This window comes from Scomber scombrus, chromosome 10 (genome assembly GCF_963691925.1).
Source record: "Scomber scombrus chromosome 10, fScoSco1.1, whole genome shotgun sequence".
Taxonomy (NCBI): Eukaryota; Metazoa; Chordata; class Actinopteri; order Scombriformes; family Scombridae; genus Scomber; species Scomber scombrus.
In genome coordinates this window covers 7,291,025-7,314,909 of record NC_084979.1, presented here as the reverse complement: position 1 = coordinate 7,314,909, position 23,885 = coordinate 7,291,025, and the positions used below count along the sequence as shown (strand labels likewise).

At 40.5% G+C, this 23,885-nt stretch overlaps 1 protein-coding gene across 1 annotated transcript; it reads left to right on the top strand.

The window, feature by feature from the left end:
- The first annotated feature begins 187 nt into the window (after nucleotides 1–187).
- tti1 (TELO2 interacting protein 1) lies at nucleotides 188–21,544 on the top strand. Its single transcript, XM_062427442.1, has 14 exons — nucleotides 188–296; nucleotides 972–1,711; nucleotides 2,400–2,737; nucleotides 2,832–3,108; nucleotides 4,140–4,317; nucleotides 4,481–4,773; nucleotides 6,371–6,787; nucleotides 6,998–7,157; nucleotides 7,715–7,882; nucleotides 8,041–8,192; nucleotides 9,546–9,686; nucleotides 10,327–10,531; nucleotides 18,644–18,731; nucleotides 21,041–21,544. Exons 2-14 carry the CDS (start codon nucleotides 986–988, stop codon nucleotides 21,258–21,260), a joined length of 3,363 nt encoding a protein of 1,120 aa, XP_062283426.1. The 5' UTR covers nucleotides 188–296; nucleotides 972–985; the 3' UTR covers nucleotides 21,261–21,544.
- The last annotated feature ends 2,341 nt before the right edge of the window (nucleotides 21,545–23,885 follow it).

Here is a 23,885-nt window from a genome sequence, read left to right as displayed (position 1 = left end):
CAGTATATTATTAATTATAATTATATTAATTAAGTATATTATTAATAGATTTTCTTTTTCAGTCAAACCTACACTGTACCTTTATTGTGTAGACAAGACCAGAAGTTTATTTTTGCTCAGTTTCGACAATTTACTGCACTACGTCAAACATATACGCCCTGGACGCAGATTCATGACGTCACGTTGAGCTGGAGTTCAGTAACTTCATCATGTTATGTTTCTTTATGTACAATAAAACCTCTAACGTGGGTTCGTGGTTCGGCGCAGGGAGTCTCCTGAATTGAACTCATTTAAAGGTAAGTTACACCGTGTTTATTAACGCTTTAAACGCAGCACAGCTTCAGTAGCATGCTGCATGTTGTCAGCTAACTAACACACTGCATCGATGCTAGCTGGATGTCCATCTATTATTGTATAAACATGTTGTCATTGTCTGGTTCCTCATTTAAATAAAGTCTTACGCCTGTTTGTGAAAGTGGCCTATTGGTTCATAATAACAACAAACCCTGAAAAAAGCATTGCTTATTGCTAACCGTACTTAATACAAACCTAGAGATGTCAGATGTCAGTGCAGAGTTTAAGGCAATATGTAACATCATCATCATCATCATCACAACCACATATCTGATCACAACCATCATCAGCACCACACAATGGATTCAAATGTGCACATTTGAAAATGATCATGGACATTTAGAAGGCAGCAGGTAGAAATTGGCCAAGAAAGTTATTACTAACATTGTCAAATTTTAATACCGTGTATTCATTTTAAATGTGTATCACTCATCATACTGCATCAAATGTGTACGTTACAAAGTTTAAAAACAAGTCTTTCAAATGTCATCTTAGTAACTAATCATTGCAGATTGTAAATTATTTTCTACCTCTCAGGACACATTCATTTCACTCCATGAAAGTCATGTAATTACTGTCTTATTCTCACATCTCCCATTTCTCTCACTGCATTTAAGAAAGCCCCGCTGTGATGCCTCCAACCATGACTCAGATCAGCGATCCCAAGATCGCTTTTGCCTACCTGCGCCCGGCCTGTGTCCTGCTGACCCGTGAGCCCACTGTGAGCAACGTAGAGACACTGAGCGACCAGCTGAAAGAAGTCAACGATGCCACCTTGCAACAGCTCCAAGAGTACGTCCTCTTCCCACTTCGGTTTGTCCTTAAAGTTCCTGGACCCAAGAAGGACAAAGTGGTGCAGGCTGTGGCCGAAGCCATGAGCCACGTCCTGGAGAACACTTGTGTCCAGAGCTGGGAGACCCTCCGTGACCTCCTCTCAGAGCTCTGCCTCTGCATCTGCTCTCCAACCGATCCTGGGAAACCTGCAGATACATCAGAGGAGCTGAAATCGACTGTGCTGAGATGCATGGATGCCCTGCTTCATGCTGCTTATGGTGATATAGTCTTTAAACTCTATGAACCGATCATGCTGCCTGGGCTGGGAGCTGCCATATCACTACTGCTGACTTTAGGAGAGAAGGAGAAATCTCGTGAAATACAGGCAGCAGCCCTGAAGTGCCTCCAGGCTTTGACTCTGCAGTGTGACTGCACTCAGGAGCATGTAGCTCCATCCACAGAGGAGCGATGTGCTATAGGCAGAACCATGGCTTCATTCTTACCTGGCATAACTATGGCTGTAGCCAGGATCATTACAGGAGATCTGAGACAAGGCCATGCAGTCACTGTCAGGGCCATCAAGGTACAGTATCAACCTCAATCTCAGGCTCTTAATCTGTATCCAATGAATAGGAATATTTCATTGTTACATATTATTAATGCTGCAGCAAATGTTCAATAAATCTGTTAGTTATGGGTTATAAATCCTCAACTTCTACACACTTGAACAATGTTTTTTTACTTGATAAATTACATCAACAATTAATCAGTTTTCAATTGTTGTCATCAGTTTTTTCATTTCTTCTTTTTTTTTGTAAATTAGAGTAATGTTTTCAACACTATATGTCCTCAAGTGTATACTACAAATAATAATAATGAAACATCTGTGGTGAGAGAGTATTCTGTGGTAATCTGAATGGTGTTTTCAGGCTTTTCTACCATGACAAATATAGTGTGTTGAGCTGATTGTAATACTTGAGAATGAGAATGATACATTTGAACTCTGGTGGCTCAAATTAACTGCCAGGAAACCTCTCTGTGCTCTTCTATAAGACAAGGGGTCAGTTGTCCCATGGACTTGAAAGGCCAAACATAACAAAAACAGGAGGATCAGGAGAAGAAGAGAAAAAGAAAAGGGGCTTTAGATTTCACTAAAACTCTTAACTTTGTAGAATGATGGCAAACAAACCATGAATAAAAGAGCAATAAGCAGCAGAAATGTAGTAGTTTCTGTCACATCATCATCTCTTTTGCTTATTACTGTCATTCAGGTTTGGTCCACGACCGTAGTACTTGTCATGGGAGACGTCCAGCTCCAGTCTAGCAAGGCCTGCAAGACTCCCTCACCAGACCTGGGTAGAATCGGACAGCTGGTGGTCGTCCGCTCGCAAGACTGGGTGAAGAGCACATCGGAGAAACTGTGTGTGCTGCTGAAGAAGATCATCTCCTGCACCTCGGCCCACCCGCACTGGAGGGTCCGGCTGGAGATGGTGGAACTGGCTGACCTCCTGCTGGCCAGGTGTAGCCTGTCGTTGGAAGAGTGCGTCGGGCCGCTACTGGAAGCCCTGGTGGGAGCGGTCAATGATGAGGAGCCCAGAGTCAGAGAGAGGTTTGATTTGCTTTGTTTGACATTTTTTTGTGAGGAACCCCCCCTTGGAGATCAGTAAATAACTACCCCTCCCTTCTTTCCTCCTCTCCTCTAGGTGTGAGGTCGCTCTCAGAGAGGTGTCACAGAGAAATCAGAGCAGCAGTAATCTTCCGGATAAAAAAAGCAGCAGTCAGACCTTCACTGATGTGCTCTCAGAGAATCTGCACTCTTTAACCACCTCACTGCCCAGACTCATGAGGACCTCTGATGACCAGAAGAAGCTGTTTGTCCTCAATGTCTTTCTGGGTTATTTAAAAATCCTGGGGCCGTTGGTTTCTGTGGTGCTGAACTCAGCTGCACATCTGGAGAGGATTTCCAAAGCTTTGATGCAGGTAATGGCAAAAACCAGGCTATCGGGTCATACTTAATATTCTGCTAGTTTAGTGTCACACACTTACAATACATGTTCTGTGTACAGTACCAGCCAAACGTTTGGACACGTTTTCTCATTCAAGTGAATAGGGAGGTGTACCCAAGCTTTTGAATGGTACTGTATGTATGTTTTGTATTACGGATGCACCGCTTGTGAAATTCTGGGCCGATACCGATTTTTAAAATAAGAATGATATAAAAATGTTTTGATGATGATATGTTTATTGTAAAAAAAAAAACTGAATTGTTTTAAAGTAATTAAGCCCATCATTGCACTATTTTTGAATAAGCACAAGTTCATGAAATGATCTTTAATAACTTATACAATAAATAATTTTTTTCTTTTTGAAAAACAACTGCTTCAAATTCCCTTCAGCTTGCTATACAATTACCTACTTAATAAGAAGAATGTTCCATACTTATACTTCCATAGCTACTGCTACTGTTGCTACTACTGTCTGAGTCTGACTGTCTAACTTCTAAATAACCAGAACGAATTGTGTCTTATTCACTGATAGGCAGATGTTTGTCAACAAGGGGAATATCTGCCGATACTGATATTTGGCCAATATATCGGTACATCCCTATTTTGTATAATGACAAGTATTGCATTAAATGAACATTTCATACTCAATCAGCCCCCCAAACAATCTGGAATGCACAAATCACAGTTAACAAATGATGCATGTACTAACTAGTATAATAAGGTCTTTGCAGACTCGGCCATAAAAGACAAAATAATATTTTATCAATAAAATAATTATTGTATTTAAGCATTTAAAAAGATGGCAGTCAGAGTTAAACAAGTTAAACACAAATCAACATAAAGTTGTCTTATTAAAAGTGGAAATACAAGGCACGTTTTGGCGATTTCATACGAGACCCCTCTGGAGTCTGGTTTCTGGTCTTGTCCTCAGTCTGTCATGACTGTAAACTCAAACCACAGTCTAGAGGAGTTCATCTGTAAACAAACCTAAACATGCCTATACAGGTGCTGGAGCTGGATGTCATGGATGTTCGCATTGTAGAAGAAAGAAGTTACGGCGCGACCATAGAAACAAGCTCCGGCTCTTCTGATTCCTCTGCTGCTCACATACAGAGGAAGCATTTTCTCTACTTCACAGATGAGAAGATCTTATCTGTTCTCATGGAGATCTGTCGGACATTAGGTATGAGTGCTGTTCGATTCACATTTGTTTTCTGTATGCGTACAGTACATTATAGCTGTCTCAAATTTATTTAAAAGTTTATATAAAGTAGTTACAAATAGTGGTTGGGCTAATGTCTGTTGCAGATGTACGCATTCATTAATTTCCCTCTTTGTATCTATAGGTTACTATGGCAACATTTACCTGCTGACCGATCACTTCCTGGATCTGTACCGGCAGTCTTCAGCGTACAGAAAGCAGGCTGCCATGGTACTGAATGAGATTGTCAGGGGTGCCGCAGGCATCGCCGTGGCAACAGAGGGTCAGGATTTGGCAGGTGAAAGTCAGGGACGGTCCGCCACCATGGAAGACCTCAAGGCGGCAGTGGAGTCTGTCCTGGAGGAATACACCAGCCTGAACAACTGGCACCTGATCACTGTCAGTGAGGAGACTGACAGAGACAGACAGGACCAGCAGGTGAGGATAGTTTCAGCCCTGCAGGGTCAAGATTTTGCCCCAAATCAGGATTTTAATTTGTTACAGGTTCTTAAATTGTTCAAAAATTGATCTCTGGGAAAGATCATCACATGTTAGAGATGATCCCACTCATATCCCACACATATTCTGAATGAAGTCAAATACGGCTGTGCGGCTGTGGCTCAGGAGGTAGAGCGGTCGTCCACTAATTGGAAGATTGGCTGTTTGATTCCTGGGCTCCTCCAGTCCTAATGTCGATGTGTTCTTGGGCAAGACACTTCACCCCTAATTGCTAACGGTGTGTGAATGTGTATGAATGGTTAGTTTCCCTCTGATCAGTAGGTTGGCACCCTGCGTGGTAGCCCCTCCCATCAGTGTATGGATGTGTGTGAATGGGTGAATTGGTGAATGGGTAGTGTAAAGCGCTTTGAGTGGTCAAAAAGACTAGAAAAGCACTATATAAATACAGTCCATTTACCATGTACCATTTACTTTGATGTGTAATTTCACAATTTTGCATCTCATTTTGTATTCTGTAAACATTTTCTAATGAAGTGAGATATCCGACTCCCATTTTTCAGTCCGTAATGCGCAGCTCTCTTTTAGCCTTTACATGTACTCAAGGTGAGATTACTTGACTTCAAAAGAAGCACTCCAGGCTTTAATGAGAAACATGCTCACTTTACTGGCAAAATGGGTATTCGCTTTGTGCTTAACAGACTGAGCAGAGAGGGAAGCCGCTCCAGGGTTTCAAGTAACTGCTCTGAAAACATCGGTTAACTGTGTTAGTTTGTAGATATTGTTGCAGTCTGTCTTTGTCAGGTAAAATGTGTTTTCATTCTGGCACATCATAGCATGGAAATGCACAGAGATATAAACTAGTTAGAAGGAAGGTCTGGTTCTCTGCAGAAACTTTTCTCTTCCTCAAGTCAAATTAAGTAGAATAAACACAAAGATGGTGGAGACTTCTAGCAGCCAGTTTTACAAACTGAAGTCAGTCAGATCATCATCAGATCATTTAAGCGGAAAGATTAATGCACCTTCAGTCTTCACTCTAAATTCCCTATAGACAAGCGAATCAAACAAATCGTTTTTTTAAGAGCACAGTTCATTTTAATGTTGGAATATGGAGGGCTTCATTTTAAGGTATCAAAGCCATTCTTTTTCAGTTAAAGTAGTAGCTTTAAATGTTGAGGAGATACACTTATTTGGTTTCTTGGAGAGAGTTGGATTAGAAGATAGAAGCAGGTGGGTAGCTTAGTTTAGCATAAAGTTGGGAGCAGGGGGAAACTGGCTTATATATCTCGTTTATTTAACCCATAGAAAAGTTGATGTGTAAAATCTATATATTTTAGTTTTATGGGGGATTATGAACAGGTTTCTTTGCTCGAGGGCAGTGACTTCCTCTAGTGTTATTGTCACCTTGAGGTTGCCAGGTAACCAGCAGGGACTTGTTTTTCCTCATAAATCAATATGTACTCTCACAAATTCAGCTCATGAACACTGCTGTCTCTTAAATTGCAATAAAACATTGCAATTTAAAGGAACAGACAGAAAAGATGCATTAAAATGACATTTGTCTTGTCTCTTTCTGTAGTTGCTCAGTCCATCCAGAATCCTCTCCATATCCAACAGTGATATCGGCAGCGCTAACGCCAACTCCCTCCAAGTGATCCGTTCCTCATTTGCCTCCTCATCTGCTTCATCATCCACCTCCACAATCCACCAGCTCAACAGCAACATCTGGCAGCTGTGTATCCAACTCGAGGGCATCGCCTGCTTTGCTCAGGCAATGGGGCATGAATTCTGTCCTCTGCTGATGACATCACTGTACCCCGTGCTGGAGAAAGCCGGGGAGGAGACGCATCTGGTCAGCCAGGCAGCACTGGGCTCCATGTGGGACATCAGTAAGGCCTGTGGCTACCCCTCTCTGAAGGAGCTGATCAATGAAAACTCAGACTATCTGCTCAATGACATATCCCTCAACCTGCAGAGGCTCAGCCAGCATCCACAGGTAAAGAGGATGACATTTGATATGTTGTCAAAATGCAGAATGTAATTTTAATTTAAAAGAGGAAATAGTGTGAGTTTAAAGGTGAAGTATGTGAGAATGATCAACTTTTTAAACTAGAACTACAAAAATAAAGGAAAAACAATCATCGGTTTGCAAAAGTTTGTTATGCCCTCAACATATATTTCAACATATTCCTGCCCTGTTGCCCAGGCTCCACGGGTGTTGACAGTGATGTTGACTCACTCTGACTGCAGCCTGCTGCCTTTGGTCGGGGACATCGTTCAGGATGTGCTGATGGCTCTGGATCTCAGTTACGACAGCACAGCTGCTCTGTTCTGCTCTGTGCTGCACGCACTCATGAAGGCACTGGGTGAGATTTCAAAAGCGATGTAAACTCATTTATCATCATCTGCTGAGGGTGAAATAGGATGAGGGATAAAAAGAGTATCTTTTCTATGTGACTTTGCTATACCCATACCATACAGCACCATACTATCCTGCTCTCTAACACACTTTCCCTAACCGTTTTAGTCGGCTTTGATTAAAGCACTCATGTCATTATGCCTTACACAACAGTGAAATGTAAACACTGGTTTACAAACAAGAGTTAAGGTAGATTAACAAAGTCACTATTAAACTAAATGGCAAATTAAAAAAAAAAAACGAGATGTAGTTTGTGGTGCAAATATGACTTATGCATAGAATTCAACAGACACTCTACACTACATAATTCATCTTAATTTAAAGGCCTTGTGTATCACCGAAGTATAATGGGTTCAATTTAGGTGCTTGGGCTAGAAAATTCAACAAAAAAATGAAAAAAAAAGTCACCAAAGACCTGAGGCAAAGTTTGATGGACGTGTGACATTTTAAAACTTTCACGTTACACATGTCTAACATATGTTCTTGTTTTTTGTCTTCATTTAGTGAGGTGGTTTCCCTCCAGTCCTAATAAGACCAATGAGTCTGTCAGACCCATGCAGACCTCCTCTGACCAGGAAGTGTTCAACATTTGCCAATTCCTGCTGGATTACCGCAAACAGAAAGAGCTAGCAGAGGGTATTGGAATAGAGGAAGACGACACTGAGGACCTTGGTAATGTGGTTTCTGTTTAAGGACAAAGCATTTTTTTTTGTAGTACAGGTTGCATATTGCAGAGGTTATACTGCTATACTCATCAGTAGGAGAACTAGGTTATTTACTGGTCGGATCACTACATCATCCATCTGACCAGACATTCACTGTCTCTACAGAAATCCCTCCTCCCACAGAGTGTGAGGATGTTGAAGATATTGGTGGTCCTGACGTGAAAGCGGAACTTCCCTCCCACCTCAGCATCACTAAAGATGTTATGGAGCGCTGCACTCATCTACTGTCTGACCCCAGCCTCAGGGTCCGACTCAAGGTACTGTGTCTGTAGTGTGATGTCTGTACAGCATTTTTTAAGATACTGTAGAAAGAAATTAATATCATCTTTACACTGTGAAGGCTTTATGTTGGTTTGGTCCAATTTACCAGCAACACACTGTCAAGAAGATCCATTACAGAGTTGCCTGTTATATCAGCTGACACATCTATAAAGTAGTATATTCACAACCCATAACTAATTAGCTACCACAGCTTCATGGTAGTGTTTTCCAAAACTATATGCGGCTAAAAAAATATTCTAAAGAGTACTTAGTAAAGCACAAAGACATGGCAGGTCTATAGATTTATACCAGTCAGACTAGCAACTGCAAAACTATATCTGATTTTAGTCCTAACAGGTTAACCACCCCAAGTTGAGTTCTGATTAACATTACAATTAACAACCCGCTGACAACATACATAGCTCAATTCATTATTTGCTAATAAGGTTGTTGATCCAGCAATAAAAAAAGGAAAAGAGATGTTAAAGACCACAGTATCCTCATTATGAGCTATTACCAGTTAAATGTAACTGATGAATTTATCCACACAGCACAGGTTTTCTGCCAGACAGAGGTTAGCAGGATGGAGCTGTGCCTCAGTCAGCTGTGTTTTTTTTTGTTTGAAAAACAAATTGATAGGAAATGAGTGTAACCAATGAACTTGGATGCCTATCTCATGTTTGTTAGTTTGCTGGTTGTAAGATGTAAGCCATAGAAGCCACAGAGGAAAAGTCTCTTTAAGCAGCCAGTTCCAGGTTTGTTAACAAGACTGCAATGGTTAAATAACAAGATTTGGGCTGCACCCAATGATTATATGCATTATTGATTAGTCGGTTGATTGTATTCTCGATTGATCAATTAGTTGTTTGGTCTATAAAATATCAGTAAAGGGGGAAAAAAGTCTTCAAATATGCGATATCTAAAAATAAATGTATAAATAAAAATATATAGGTTACTGTCACAGAAGACTAAAGAAACCTAAAACAAATATTCACATTTGAGAAGCTGGAATCAGAGAATTAAGACTTTTTTGAGTTTGAGTCCACCATGAAAATAACATCCCCATCACATAGGAAGTGCTGATTGCAATCAGCGATAAAGATTAGAGTGAAAATGGTCTTTTCATTCATTCAGCAGTAATCATAATCACTTCTACTTGACAAGGACTGAAAATATGCAAGACTTGATTGGTGGTGATGTAGCAGCAATACATCAGTGCATATAGATTTAACACAGCTCTGTATCGTTGCTTTTGTTTTTTGAAATAAAAGTGTTGTATATGTTATTGTCACACTTAATATACAAAAGATTTTTATAATAATGGGTCCACTGTGTGTCTTTATCCTAAGGTATTGGATGTACTGGAGTTATGTGTGTGTTTACTGAGTGAGAGAGAAAATGAGCTGCTACCCATGGCCCATCGCTGCTGGCCCGCCCTCCTGCAGAGACTGACAGCTGATGACCCTCTAGCAGTCCTCAGAGCCTTTAGGGTATGTCAATCTGGGTTTCAGTGGGTCCTTAAAATGTCTTAAAAAAAGATCCTTTTTAGATTTGTAGTTTGATCATGTGGAAAAAGCACACATTGCCTTTAAAAAAACAAAAACTCAATTATAAATAAATCACAACATTGACTTTTTCCACTTTGTTTTCTTTTCTACTGCAGCAGAATTGTGATTTACAGTTTCCCCTGAGCACTGAGTGCTGTTGAATCAGTCTATAAAGGGGCTTATGTCCCGCCATTTCATTGTTTGTAATCCTGTTAATCCGGAATGTTTTTCATGACAAGTGACAAGTGATGAAGGTTGGAAAACAATGTCAGTGTGATTCTGTGGATTTTCTTCCCAGTGCTGTCAAATTACTACAGAGAATCACAAAGGGCTAAAATTACCTTGTTCCAAGATGAATGAAAATCACTCCTGTTTGTGATCTTTTCTCAAAGCAAAAGTGTCAATCTCTATCTAATGTCACTGTAGATTATCCTACCTAAGTTTTTCAAATACTGCGATTCATCCAGTTTTTTTTTAGACTTTTGAATGAAGGACATACTGCACGGATATTTTATAACACTTTTGGCGACGTCTTAAACAGTCGGTACGCTCTCAGTTGCTTCATGCGGTGTCTCTCTCCCAGGTGCTGTGTACACTGGGTGAAACATGTGGTGACTTCCTGAGGAGGAGGGTTTCCAAAGAAGTTCTGCCCAAGCTGAGCTCCTCTCTGGCAAGGCAGGCTCTAATAAGCGCCAAGGCCGGACCCGTCTACACACACACCCTGGCCTACAAGCTGCAGCTGGCTGTACTGCAGGGGCTGGGCGCACTGTGCCAGAGGCTGGACCTTGGTAAGGGAACAGACACACATAACATAGAAAGAGACACAGGATTCCAAAGACATAATGGAGTCAAAGAAACACTTAGCTATACAACACATTTATCTCTGTATGGTTGTTGACAATTGTGAAAATGTAAATATAGAGGCCTGATGTGGCAGGTTCGTTAATGGAGATTGGTGCATTTAAAAGAGAGAGCATACTGATGATAGATTACTTCTGTTACACTTTAATATTGTGTCTCTTTACATGCACAGTGGTAACAAACCTGTGACCATGTGTTGCACCCAGCTGTTTGTTTGGTAGAAAATAGTTCCAACACAAACCCAAAATTTGAAAAAAAGTTAAAGAATGAGATACAATGTGCAAATAAGTGAGCAAAGGTTGAGGGAAAAACAATGACTTTTTTCACCACCAGATGGCAAACTTGTATAACAGTGGACGCCAGGCTCTCTGAGTTTTGTCTTTAGTGCCACAGCAAGTGATACCTCTTAAAATTTGGATTTTGGAAGAAATGTCAGTGTATCAACTTCTCAACCTTTGCTTTTTATATATTTGCATGTGTATCTCCTGCATTAGAGACAAGCTGTAGGTTTTATCACATTCAACACCATTTCAGATGTTTCATTCAGTCTCTACATCAGTGCTATTTTCATCACCCTCTATTGTTGATAACACACCCTACATCCTAGAACATCAAATGCATTATGGTGCGCAACAATTATACAAGACTCTTCTACATAAAATCCCACAATACCCAATGGGATTTAACGACTAAAAGTCCCTATAGGCTGCAGCAGATCTTGAATTAACATATTTTAAAGATGACCCTGGAGATACAGACTGTAGTGGATGGAACTAACAGGATGCTACTGAAATACTTAGTTGCAATAACAGTAACTACAGCAAGTAGTTACTGTTATTGCTCCATTTCAACACAATCAAGTGAGAAACGCAGAGGACATTTAATTGATTAGCTCTTAAATGTCATGTTTTTTTTTTTAGAGTTGTGTATGTTCTGCTTGGCATAGCTTCCGTATCGTAACTAAAAATGTTTATCCAAAGTGGCCAGGGAGCTCAGTGCCAGTGTGTTACCCATAATATAATTATGAGCTCCTTGTCTAATTTTTCATCAATCACTATATTCATTAAGCAAAGATGTCCCTGTCACAGGCATACTGACCTCAAATTGCTCTAATTTTCCAACTCTGTTAAATACACAAGGGGAAATACAGTACTCGTAGTGGAACTAAAAGCCTCTTAATGCAGTGTGAGACTTCTGTTGGCTACTATTTTGATGTCTTTATTTTTGTGTGAAGTTTTGAGAGTGCCATAAAAAAACATCACATGCTCAGCTCAACTCATCACATAGGAAATGGTGGTTGCAATCAGCAATAAAGATTACAGTAAAAAAAAAAAAAAAAAGTATTTTCATTCATTCAGCAGTAATCATAATAATGTCTACTTGCCAAAGACAAAAAATATGCAAAAATTGGTTGGTGGGGATGTAGCAGCAATATATCAGTACAAAGAGATTTCAAACTGCTCTGGCTCATTATGTTTTTGAAAATAGATATAGATGGAAGATATTAAGAGTTTTAAGAAATCAATCATGTAAAAATCCTGGTTGGAAAATGATACAGATTTAAGGGAATAGGGAATTTAATTGATTCAGTCATTGATTTAGTCATGTGTGTAGTTTCTCTGTTATTTCACTTAATTTTATCACATGAAGCATATTCTTAGCTGTCCTTATCCCAAGAGACTTAATTTACTAGAAAGTGCAGTAATTGGCGTCTTTTTGCATCAGGAAAATATACATAGTTATATCAAATCTCAATCAAGTTTAAACAGTGCTGTTGATTTTTCTGGTGGAAATCAATAAAAAAAACAACATTGACCATTTTAAAAATAATGCCGACAAAATCCACAGGCACAATATTCACACAGTCTCTTAAACGTTAATACTATTCTAGAAGAAAAGACTTCATGAATTCATGTGCCACAGATACATACTGCACAGCAGTGTGTGAAAACAGTGATTGTTCCTGTGAAGTCAGTGTCAGTTTCAGTATAGTTGAGGATCTGTCGTTTGGGATCACAGTAAGTGTTAAAAGGGCTGGTTTAACAGGGACATGACGCAGCTGCTGTGATTGAGAGTTGGTGCTGGGTGGTAGCGGTACACACCGGGTAATGGTGTCGGGGGACAATGTCGGGAACAAATGTTCACCTGGGCGGACAGAATTGGTGGCAGTAAGCCACAGCATTGTAACCACTCACCACAAAGTGCTCATCAGTCAGTGTCAGTGCTTTCACTCTTTGAGCTCCTAAGTGAGGTGCAAAGAAAAGGTGAGAAAACCCATCAAATGCACAAGCAGAGAAGCCATCTGTACACGTCTCCAGTAAAAGGGAAAATACTGCATGTGACATCATCTGTTTGTTCAGAAGAAATCAGATCAACTGGCTGATTCGTCTTTAGGGTTGGTGCTGTGTTTGAAACATTTAAGAAAAGTAATGAACAAGGCCTCAAAAGATGTGTAAGCATAGCAACGCGCTAAACATATTTCAATTTAAGACACTCAAATCTTATTTTGAAAATATTGAACAAAAAAAGGAAATGTGATATTCTAAACACTGCACTAATCAATTTTTATATTTTTCATGTTGTTTTATATCAGTAATGGTTCAAATATGAAATGTGTTGTTGGCATTGACAACGTTGATGCTAATGTCAAAGTTGTGTTATCAGCTTGGTCCGCTGCCACCAAGTGGCCAAAAAGTATAAATTAATTCAGTTTTAGGTTTTTCAAGTGACATTATATGAGCTAATATTGATATAGTATAATGATCAATTATGTGCTATTTAAAAATAATAAATACTCACCCTTGGCTTTTGTTGTTTCACCTCTCTGATGCTGAATTTGTTAAATTTCGTACAAAATGATAACATCAAATTCTTTAATATCAAACAATGGAAAGAACATATTTGGAAGTATATATTTTGATGCTGCAGACCCTAGTTTATGTTCATTACAAAACAAAGAACAAAGGTTAAAATAACCCTCTTACAATACATCTTGCATTTGTAGTATTTTCCATCAGAAAAACTACATATACTCAGACCTCTAGCCATACACTTGCTAACATACCAGTAATCCAGTAGGTTGGCCTCTTTTCCATATTCCCTCCTCAGAACAATATTCCATCGGCTCATTCAGTAACTCTTTAGCCTCTGTCAGCCTGATAAAAGCAGCAGCTCTCGGGTTGGTGTTGAGAAATTCTTTATTTTTTTAACCCACAGATGCGCTACCCTTATTTGTCATCCTGCCACTTTTCTCTCTCCCAGGTTCCTAGAAGTGAAAAAAACACAAATAGCTCTACAGCCACAGTTACACCATTAAGGATATAATGATACATTCAGCTCACATTTGGTTTGATCTGCCATAGTGAGTTCCCGCTTTGATATTAACACAGAACAAACAAAATCAGAGTGAATACAGTCAAGACAGAGACACTGTTTGTGTCTTTCTGAGAGGGAAATGGATAGCTACTGATTTCTAATGCTTCAAAAAATGATTTGCAACAATTGTAATCTACGTCTAACTTAAGACATATTTTACCCAGAGTGTAAAAAAAAAAAAATCTGTGCAACAGATTGTCATAAAAAAGTGATTCAGTGCATAGCATATTTGCTTTTGAAAACCCTGAGTCTGAGACACCTTATGAGGAGCTTGTACTCTCTTCTTTCCACTCCTTCCAGCACAGTCATTGGCACTTCATAGACCTTCAGTAGCCTCATCAGTTTCAATAGCAGTCCGTGCTGGTGGAGCCAGGACTTTCCAGCCAGTCTTGTCAGTGCTGGTGATGTTGTTTCTGTCACCGAGGGAGTCATCATACCACTTTCCCAGGCACTTAATTGATGACCTGGACCTCGAGCTTAAACTTGTTGGTCACTTCCACTTTCCTGATCATCATGCTCCTTGACTTCTTGGGGTTGAATGTCATTCTCATCAACCCTCCCATCACCATTTACCTTAAAAAAGGAAAAATTGACTCTGTTGAATGGGTGAAATAGCTGTGTGGTAGAGTTCCTCTGTCTGTCCTTCATTATATTTGAGATTTGTAGTGTCTGGTTTATCAGACCATCACCATCCTACCCCTGTGTGCCCATTTGATTGCTTTCCATTAGACGAGCACACCTGTTTGCATGTTGTCATGTTATATATTGTCGTTGGACTCCTGGTGAGAGCACACCTGCGGAGGATCTTTATTATTAGTTTATTTAAGTTGAGAGCGTTGTTGCTCATTGCCTAGTTACACTGTATTCCTTCCTGACCAACACTTCCTAGTTTAAGTACTTTCAGCTTGTCAGTGGTTTTAGTTTCCTGCAACTTCTGTTTTGGATTGAAGGTAATATCTTTTGTACGGAAGTCATCGGGCAGTTCTGATGGAGCATGACACCAGAGAGTTTGTCACAGCTTGTCCAGTCTGCACACAGAGCAAGGGATCCAACAGAGCAAGCCCTGTCCTCCCACACCCCTGGTCAGTGGCCTTCTGGCCACGATCGCACATCGCCCTAGATTTTGTCACCGGCTTGCCGAAGTGAGATGGTAACACAGACATTCTTACAGTGATCAACCAGTTGTCCAAGGTTGCTCACTGTTCCTCTTCCCAAACTCCCCTCTGCTAAAGACATGGCGACGTCCTGGTCAAGGAGGTGTTCCGACTCCATGGTCTGCCCTCTAACATACTGTTGGACAGTGGGATGCAGTTTACGTCTTCGGTGTAGAGAGCCTTTTGCACCACCATCGGGGCCTCCACGAGATCCACCTCTGGTTTCCACCCACAGACTTACGACCATTCTTAGGGGGCAAACTAGGACCTGGAGGTTACTCTATGGTGCCTTGTCTCCCAGAACCCCTCTACATGGTCCACACATCTGCCATGAATGTAGTATGCCCACAATATTCTAGATTTTCTGTTATGGTTACCAGCCACCTCGGTTGCCTTCCTTCGAGCAGGAATTGGAGCTCTCTTCTGGCCAAGGACATATGAGGCGGTGCCATCACATGTGGTGCCATGCCAGGGGGCCCTCTGTTAAACAATGGGACAGTATGAGAGGCTTGCCAACTGCCATCATTCAGCTGCACTACTTTACACCCCAGGGCATAAGATATGGTTGTCCACAGGTGACCTTACCACTGTGAGTTGAGTCCGGCAAGCTGGGTCCATGGTTCGGTGGCCCATTCCCATTAACCCTGTGGTCGGCTGGTTCAAGCTCCTGAGGCCCATGAGGGTCCCTCCTACATTATATGTGTCTCATATTAAGCTGGTGATCACTAGTCCCCTGCAAAACTTGGTGGCCGAGGAGGATTATGGTCCAAAGCAGAGGGGTGCCAAATGGCAACATCTTTGACTCTGTCTTGGTGAGAGACTTTCATGATCAATATCCGGAGAAGGCTAGTGGAATGCCAGGAGGTGTCCATTAGAGGGGGAATACGGCCTTGATCTCATCCCCCGAGAGCCTGTGTTTGACTGCTTTTTTCACAGTAGGACTAGCACACCCGCATGCAATGTTGTTAGTGGACTCCTGATGAGAGCACACACGTGGAGGATCCTCATATGTAGTTTATTTAAGTTGAGAGCTGGTAGCATGCTGCAGACAGAATGTCATAGCTCATTGCCTAGTTATATTATTTCTACATAGTTTTGCAGTGCTTTTTGCACTAGTCCACATATGTTGTTCTATCTTAAACATTGAAGATAAGTTACTCCATAGTTTTGGCCACCATCAGTTACTATATGAAATTACACAGATTAATGTTCATGTTAGGGTAGATGTTGTCTTTGCATTGTGAGATGCTGCAGTGTGGCTTCAAGATTGGCAGTGTCTGTCTTTCTGTGGCCGGTCAGTCAGCCCATCCCTTTGGTGCGGAGTGAAATTCCTTGACAGCTGTTGAAAACTTTGCCATGACATTTGGTACAGACATTCATGTTCCCCCCCGAATTAATTGCCATATCATCTCTGTACCTAAGTACAGCCTCACAGAGTAGCTGGCATGGCTGTAGATTTATAGTCTTGTCATAATCTTTTCATGTTTTGTCCTATTGTATGCTTATTCTGTATAGCTCTCTTGTACTGTATATTATTGCTGTTTCCTTATAAGTTGTTTTTATATGTGAGAAAGCCCTGCTCTGTGCCCAAAGCAAGAATATCTGTTTCTAAAAGGACAGTAACTTAAATGTAACACAGGTCAGGACTTAAAGTGTCTAGGCTGGGTTCTGGTCTCAGTTTCATGCCTGTGCAGGTCTGTTATAAGTTGTAGGTCTCTGTATATCTATCTACATGCTCTCCTGTCAGCATATATACTTAATAACCAGGATTTAATTGGTGGCCTTAAAGGAAATCCGCCATGGCTCAGTAAGGGATTTTCTTCTTCTCTTGTAGCCCCATTTGTTGATTTAGGCAGGTGGACCTGGTGTATCACACATAAAGAGGGAGCCTAGTACAGTACAGCTTTAAATAGTTGAAAAGCAACCTCTGCCTATTGCACGGCCACTGCAGACTACAAAAAGGCAGCTGCAGCAACCTTATGTCCCTACCCAATGTTTTAGTTACAATCTTTTCCCACTCGTCACCTTAAAGGAAAGAGTGTACTCCAATCTTTTTAAGATCCGTGCGCTTGGTTTTTCTTATGGGCACTTTACTGTGTTGACGTTTTCTTCCTTCATATAAGAGGGAGAGAGATTTTGGAGTTGGAGATGGTGAGAATGAAAAAACAGGAGAGAAACAGTCAGCGGCTGCAGCCTTACTCATGTGAATACTGATTTGGCTTCAGCTTACCTCTGGGACGCCTACAGCAAGCCAATTACCAAGCCTCAGTCACACAGAGAGAGAGAAAGGCAGAAACAGAGATTGACTGAAGCAAATAATAAGTTTCGGCTCCGGTTCTGGCTTCAGTTCCAATTCCACTTTTTATTCATTTAACACAAAATCTAACAGCACCTGCCCTCTCCTCTTTAGTATTTCTCACTTCTCTGCTTCCCTCCAAGCACCTCGATTCCACAAAAGACTACGGGCTATGAGTGCAGCACCAGAAAGGGAGGAAGAAAGGGGATAAAAGCGGTTGCTAAATAATCCCATTTAACTCTGAAATGTGCACTGCTGCTTTTATTCTTGACACACAGCGAGCAGGCCTGGTTCAAGCCGAGTGGGTTGAATTGGCAAATAGAGTAAGCAGAGAGGGAGAGAGACATGTTTTGAAATGAGGCTTGAAAGGCAGCCCAGTTTGCAGCTTAGGGAATCGCTAAATGTCTGCCGGGAACGCAGAGGATGGAGAGAGCGCGCGAGAAATAGGAAAAGGAGATGAAAGAGTGGAAAGAGGGCAGCATGGGAGGGAAGTCAAGTGGATGGAGGGAGCTGGCAAGGTTATGAAAGGTACAATCAGGGAAGGGGGAGTGAAGAGACGGAGGCAGGTGGGGTCAGTGTACATAAAGCTGTGGAAAGTAAAGGGGGGGGAAAAAAGTAGGGAAGGATAGAGGAAAATACTTTTCATACACATCCACTCCTCTAAGGGAGGGAAGAGTGGATGTGCGAAATCCAGAGATGTGGAAACAGCCTGCTGTGAAATTCTTCCTCAGCTATCTCAGCAGTTTCTCTCAGCTCATTAAGAGTTAGAAAGGTAAAGTCCAGGCATGATCTATTTCTTTCCCCTCTACTTCTTTCATCTTCTTCTCTGCTTCTTTTATCTTCTTCCTGCTCTATTTTCAGTCTACCATCTTTAAAAGCTACTTGGTATGCTGGGAAGTCTGATTACATCTTGGATTTCTTTTATTTATTTATTTGATCAAATGTATTTGAGCAACTGCATTGTACATATAAATTGGGGGAAAAAAATCATACATACAGTTGATATTGTATTGGTATCTTCCATGGTGCTCTTCTGATCTTGGCATAAATACATTAGTTGTTTTTGCCACTTTAATGAACTAATGATCTATGAATTAATATTATGTAAAAAACACTTTTTTAGATATTTATGTATCTTGTAGCGCTGTTCTTTTAGAAAATATGGGGGATGAAATGCAGTAAAGGTCTTGAAGTCCTGTGTTTGGTTTTCTCAGGTGAAGAAGAGCTGGATGCTGTTTGTGAAGCCTGTCTGCCTTACCTAAGCTGTAGACAACCTGTCAGACTGCAAGAGGCCTGCCTAAGGTAAGCTTTTATAAAACCCCCATTGCAGCTGTTAAGGAACAATTGTGATTTATTCCATTTTATGCAAATATTGTACTTTTTATTTCAGTGCCAGTTACTTGTGATGTTAGTGATTTTACATACAAACCACATGACATAATGTATAAAATATGTTGTGCTATTGTAGATTAAACTACTTAATAACATACAAAGTGGTTGTTTAGGTAGTTTTTTTGCATTCAGATCAAAAGTCTAAGGACAGAGGATGTTGTATTGCTGTCCTGAAGCCAGTCTGTAATTTGTGATACTGGGCTGCGCAAATAAAATTGAGTAGTGGTCACAGTGTCCACAGGGTACCATTTTAAGGGAGTAGGATTAGGGTTAGGGTGAATAACTCATCTCCAGTCCATTCCTAATGCAGCTTTACTATAAAAGATGGGAAACAAACTACAATCCTCACTTTATGCCTAAATGCAATACAAATTTCAGCTGAAGAAGCCAATATGAATCTGAGTTAACCAAATCAAGTCAGTTTCTTTGTTCTGGCACTGGCATCGTCAGCAAACGTCCATGTGACTGCCAAGATGTATCCCACTGCTACTGCATGTACTAAAACATTTGATTTGGCAGTCTCTGGCTGCTGAATGCCAATATTAGCTTTGGCTGAACTTTTGATTGTATTTTAACAGAACAAAGAGTGTGGATTTTGTCCTCCATTTCTTACAGTGGAGTCACACTATTAAGGGATCTCACCACTACCAGGATTTACTCTTTTAATGTACATACCAGAAGTGAGGAGTATGTAAAATATCTGAACCTATTCTTTAAGTAAAACTTTGAATGAAGTTGGAAAGTAGTGGTTTTATATTGTAGCACATTTATATGTGAATACCACCACTACTGACTCTAGAAATATATTCACTGTACATAGGTTTATATAAGGCAAAGATATATATATATATATATATATAGGAGGCTTGAAATCTGGCAAAAATCAAATCAAACAGTAACATAGTTCTTAATATCCGTTACACAAATCTTTGCTCCTTAATTGAACTTTTTAAAGCTGCTTTATATAACTTGCAGTTCGTGCCGAATGCAAATGAAATCTTAGCCTGTTATGGTCACTTTAACGGCCACATGAAGTAATGAATCAAGACATAACAGCAAAATCCACTCTGGTTGAATCCTAACGTAATTCTTCCAGACTTTCAGACTGTACCCTCATGGGTGATATGTCTGAAATACTCACCATCACTGCAGGGGCGCTGGGCTGCAACAGAGTAAAATGCACAACTAGACACGACAGCAGACTTCACTTCTTTGCATGGATACGACAAACACTTAGACCTAACTCCCCCTGATATCTAGTTTTCTTAGCAGTTTTAAAAGGTATCCGCTTTGGCACTTCATGCACTGTCTGCTGTTTTACATATATATACGTTTCTTTCATATTTAATAATATATTTGATATGGACCAAATTCTCTACCACTTTGAATAGCTGAGCATAAAAATTCACTCGTATCTGAGAATCTCTGTCAGCTATATTCACCTGTGCAATATCAATTCATTTATACATTGAAAACAAAAGATAAATAGCTCTGTAGAGTACATTAAAAAGGTATGATATGAGTATATGTTATATTGGTAGACCAGTTGTTACTTTACCATAGTGTTGTGTTTATCCTCTCCTTTTTATTGTCATATATATGGTGCTTTGGGGTAGAATTTGGGATAATCCTTCATGCAAACTTAAATGAATCGGCTCCCTAAGTGGACTCTCTGGACGTCTTTGATGAGTTGTTGAATTGTACAACTGTCGCCTCTCCAGACTTTACAGGAACACGCTCATTAAGTCCAGCAGTCTGGAGGATGTCTGGACAGTTTGATTCAGCCACTGTCTCATAAATTGCAGCTACAGAGAAAGCTGGATTTCACATTAGATCTTCTTTCGTCATCATCTCTTTGCTTTCCTTTGGTGTAAAGCAACACACACTGGGTTAGCTGATAAAATGAAAGTACACTTTGTTAAGTATTCTTAAGTACTTTTAGAATTCCTGCTAATTAAGCAAACAGAACCAGAAACCTCCTGTTTTACATCCCCTTTGGAAGGTAAAAAACAACCTGAAGGGAAAAGGCAGTGTTGAGATAATGAGCTTATAGTCAAACTGTAGGACTGCGCACTGAAGTCAGCGAACCTGCTGTGTTCTCCTCAGTCTGTGACTTTGGATTACAGGAGGAATTGTTTTTCCGTATTATAGATGTTACGCACCTTTAGCAAAATACAGCTCAGAGCTAATCCTGCTGTATCTCTCGCTTCACTCCGCAGCGTTTTCCAACACTTAATCCAGGTGGATCCGGACGTCTTCTGGTTTACTCTGAATGAGCTGCACTGCCCGTCATCCTACATCCCGCCACACCCAGACCTTCAGCCTGTGCAGCTGAACGGGATGGGCCGACCCAGAGACGAGTACTCTGACAACGTGCTGAAACTGCTAAGGGAGGAGTTCGGCCCGGTCGCTGAGACAGCCGACCAGACAGTCAGCTAATGAGCCGGTGATAGACGTGACGGACGCCTCTCTCAAATGGACGGCCGATTGAACCGCTGACTTCAACAAGTCAGTTAACTGAGAGAAAATCAGACAATTGTGGCGAAAACCAGCCGTAAGATGCCGGTGTGATAACCTTCATGCTGTGTACGGCTCTGATCAGCAGTGAGATACAAAGAGAAATTGTCAATGAAGCATCTCTACTGCTGTTCGCTGTCAGGCTGCGGTGTAGAAACCAGGAACAAACCTGCTACGTCTCCTACAATAGGAGACATGCAGTGACAGTGCTGATGTATACTGTATGCAAATGTGTTTTTCCACTCTCATGCTATCTCTTTATTTCCAAAGAAATTCTTTATTTTTAACTACCTTTGTAGTTTGAATTATTCAGCCTCTAACTTCAGAGATTCAACCTTGGGGGTGGGCGGACATGAAAAAGAGATTTTTTGTGACCCTGAAACAGTCATAATCAAAATAATCACTAAAATACTTCCAAAATGTGGCTTTTCTCAACCATCCTGCTGTTAAACTATGTGAAGTACAGCACTTAGGTTTGAGTATCAAGCCTCAAAAGCTTTTGGTAATGACTAAAATGTCTCTTTAACAATGAGTATTGAAAAGCTGCATCAATTATCACAGTTCCTGTTTTAAATCTTTTTTTTTTTGGCCAATTTTTTTATTTAATGTAGGCAAGGTTCTCATACAGCTGCTTGTGTTTTGCAAAACTGCATTCAGAGTAAGGTATTGTAAATGCATTTTGGCAGGTATCAGCACTAAGTTGCCAAAGATTTCACATGATAGGCCTACGAGAGATTTCTTACAAATCAAGTGAGTTCTGCATTTTGAGAAGTGATTCTTCACAAGCTGGAGAGATGAATGATGCAGACTCAATTATCTAGTTGAACATATCTTGATCACATCTGGGTTCAGTATTTTACTTAAAGGATGGTAATATTCAATATTTTTGTTACTGTCATCAAATCCATTGAAAAGACTAAAAATCAACAATGAATTGATCTTATTGATTAAATATTGTCTGTGTAGACAGCCTGATACAGCTTATCCCTCCGTGCCATATAGTCCCTCATCAAATACACTAAACAAATCAATTTCCTGGTTATATGCCCTAAAAACTACAGTACCCAGCTGTTTAAGGGAATTAATTAGCCTTTTTTGAAAAGGAAATTCACTAGGATCGTGGTCTGAGTGCTTCGTTAGCAAAGTTATCCCTGCTTCCTCCTCATGATGATGTCAGATTGTCAGTGCATGCTCACAAACAGCTGTCCATTACATAGACTTATTATGAATTTCTTCATCAGGAGTAACCCCCTTGATATTGTTTTCAAGTAGGTCCTATATGACAGTTATGCAGAATAAATATACGTCAACAAAAAATTGAAAAGAAAACAATAACTATAAAATAACTAAACAGCCGGAAAAGACAAGAGAACAAAAAAGACATTCATTAATAAGACAAAAATTAAACTAAACAGAAAGGAGAAAAAAAACATAAACAAAAATAAAATAAATATCAGTTAAGCAATAAAAGGATCATACATTCATAGATTATACAAAAGTGTTAATGATCGTTGCTGAGGTTGTTCCACATCGTCCACTCACATTATTCAGATGGGATTCAGGCTTGAACATGTATGGATGTATTTAAGATGTTTCATTGCTTCCATCCTACTTCCACTGTTTGTTTATGTAGCCTCCTGAACCACTGCAAGTCTGCAAAGGGCAGCATCCCCTTTAAGACTTAGGGCCACATACGGGGAAGGTAAGTTAGAAAGTATTGAGAGCACTAATTAATTATTGGTTTTGGTCTTTTATGGAATTTTCTGACTGTAAGAAAAATATAAAATAAGACACAACCTTTAGGAGTACTGTGGCAGGTGTAGCTATACAAGGGATGGAGGAAACCTGTCAAATTAGGAGATTACTTCACTAACCTTTGAGCTATCCTGCCACCCACATCTTATGTACTATGGAACAGGATGCACCAGGTTGTGTAACAGTGGGAATTGAATGCCTCATGACGGGGACCCTGGCCAATCTATCATTGTACCTGTTATCACTCAAAGCCCTATGGGGGGTTCAAGAGATGTTTAAATGAAGGAAACAGAAAGCTCCCTCCATTATCACGTCACCTAACTGATAGGAGAAACAGAGCCTCCCCACCTCATTGCTCCACAATAAATGTACGTGTGAGGAAACGAGATCGGCACGTGTTTTGTATTTAGCCAGCGTTGCTTAACGCTAGCGAGCACGGCACAGCGCCTCTTTATCTCATCCTGCGCTGTTGCTATTTATCCTGCTGCCAGTGCTGACAATAGCACCATTAGTCATCATCAGCCATGAGAAGGGGAGCATGGGGGAGGGGGGGTAACCATTACATGCAGGCAAGTGCCTAATATCGTTTCCCGCACACAGACAGCCAGACGCACGCACGCACACATATAGAGCGAGGGCCAAAAGTTAGACCACTTTCAACGCAGCTCTCACTTTTTCACATCTCTAAATCAATGAGAAATTACCCCCGAGATTCACAGATGTTTCATAAACAATTTATTTCATTTGATAAAGGCATACACTTAGCGTGAGACCAAACATTCTAGAAGAATT

Excerpts from the sequence above, each read along its gene's own strand:
- tti1 (XM_062427442.1), top strand. The coding sequence starts at position 986 with ATGCCTCCAACCATGACTCAGATCAGCGATCCCAAGATCGCTTTTGCC. Across the intron at positions 7,883-8,040 it reads AGACGACACTGAGGACCTTG|AAATCCCTCCTCCCACAGAG; the intron begins GTAATGTGGTTT and ends CTGTCTCTACAG. Across the intron at positions 18,732-21,040 it reads CTGCAAGAGGCCTGCCTAAG|CGTTTTCCAACACTTAATCC; the intron begins GTAAGCTTTTAT and ends TTCACTCCGCAG.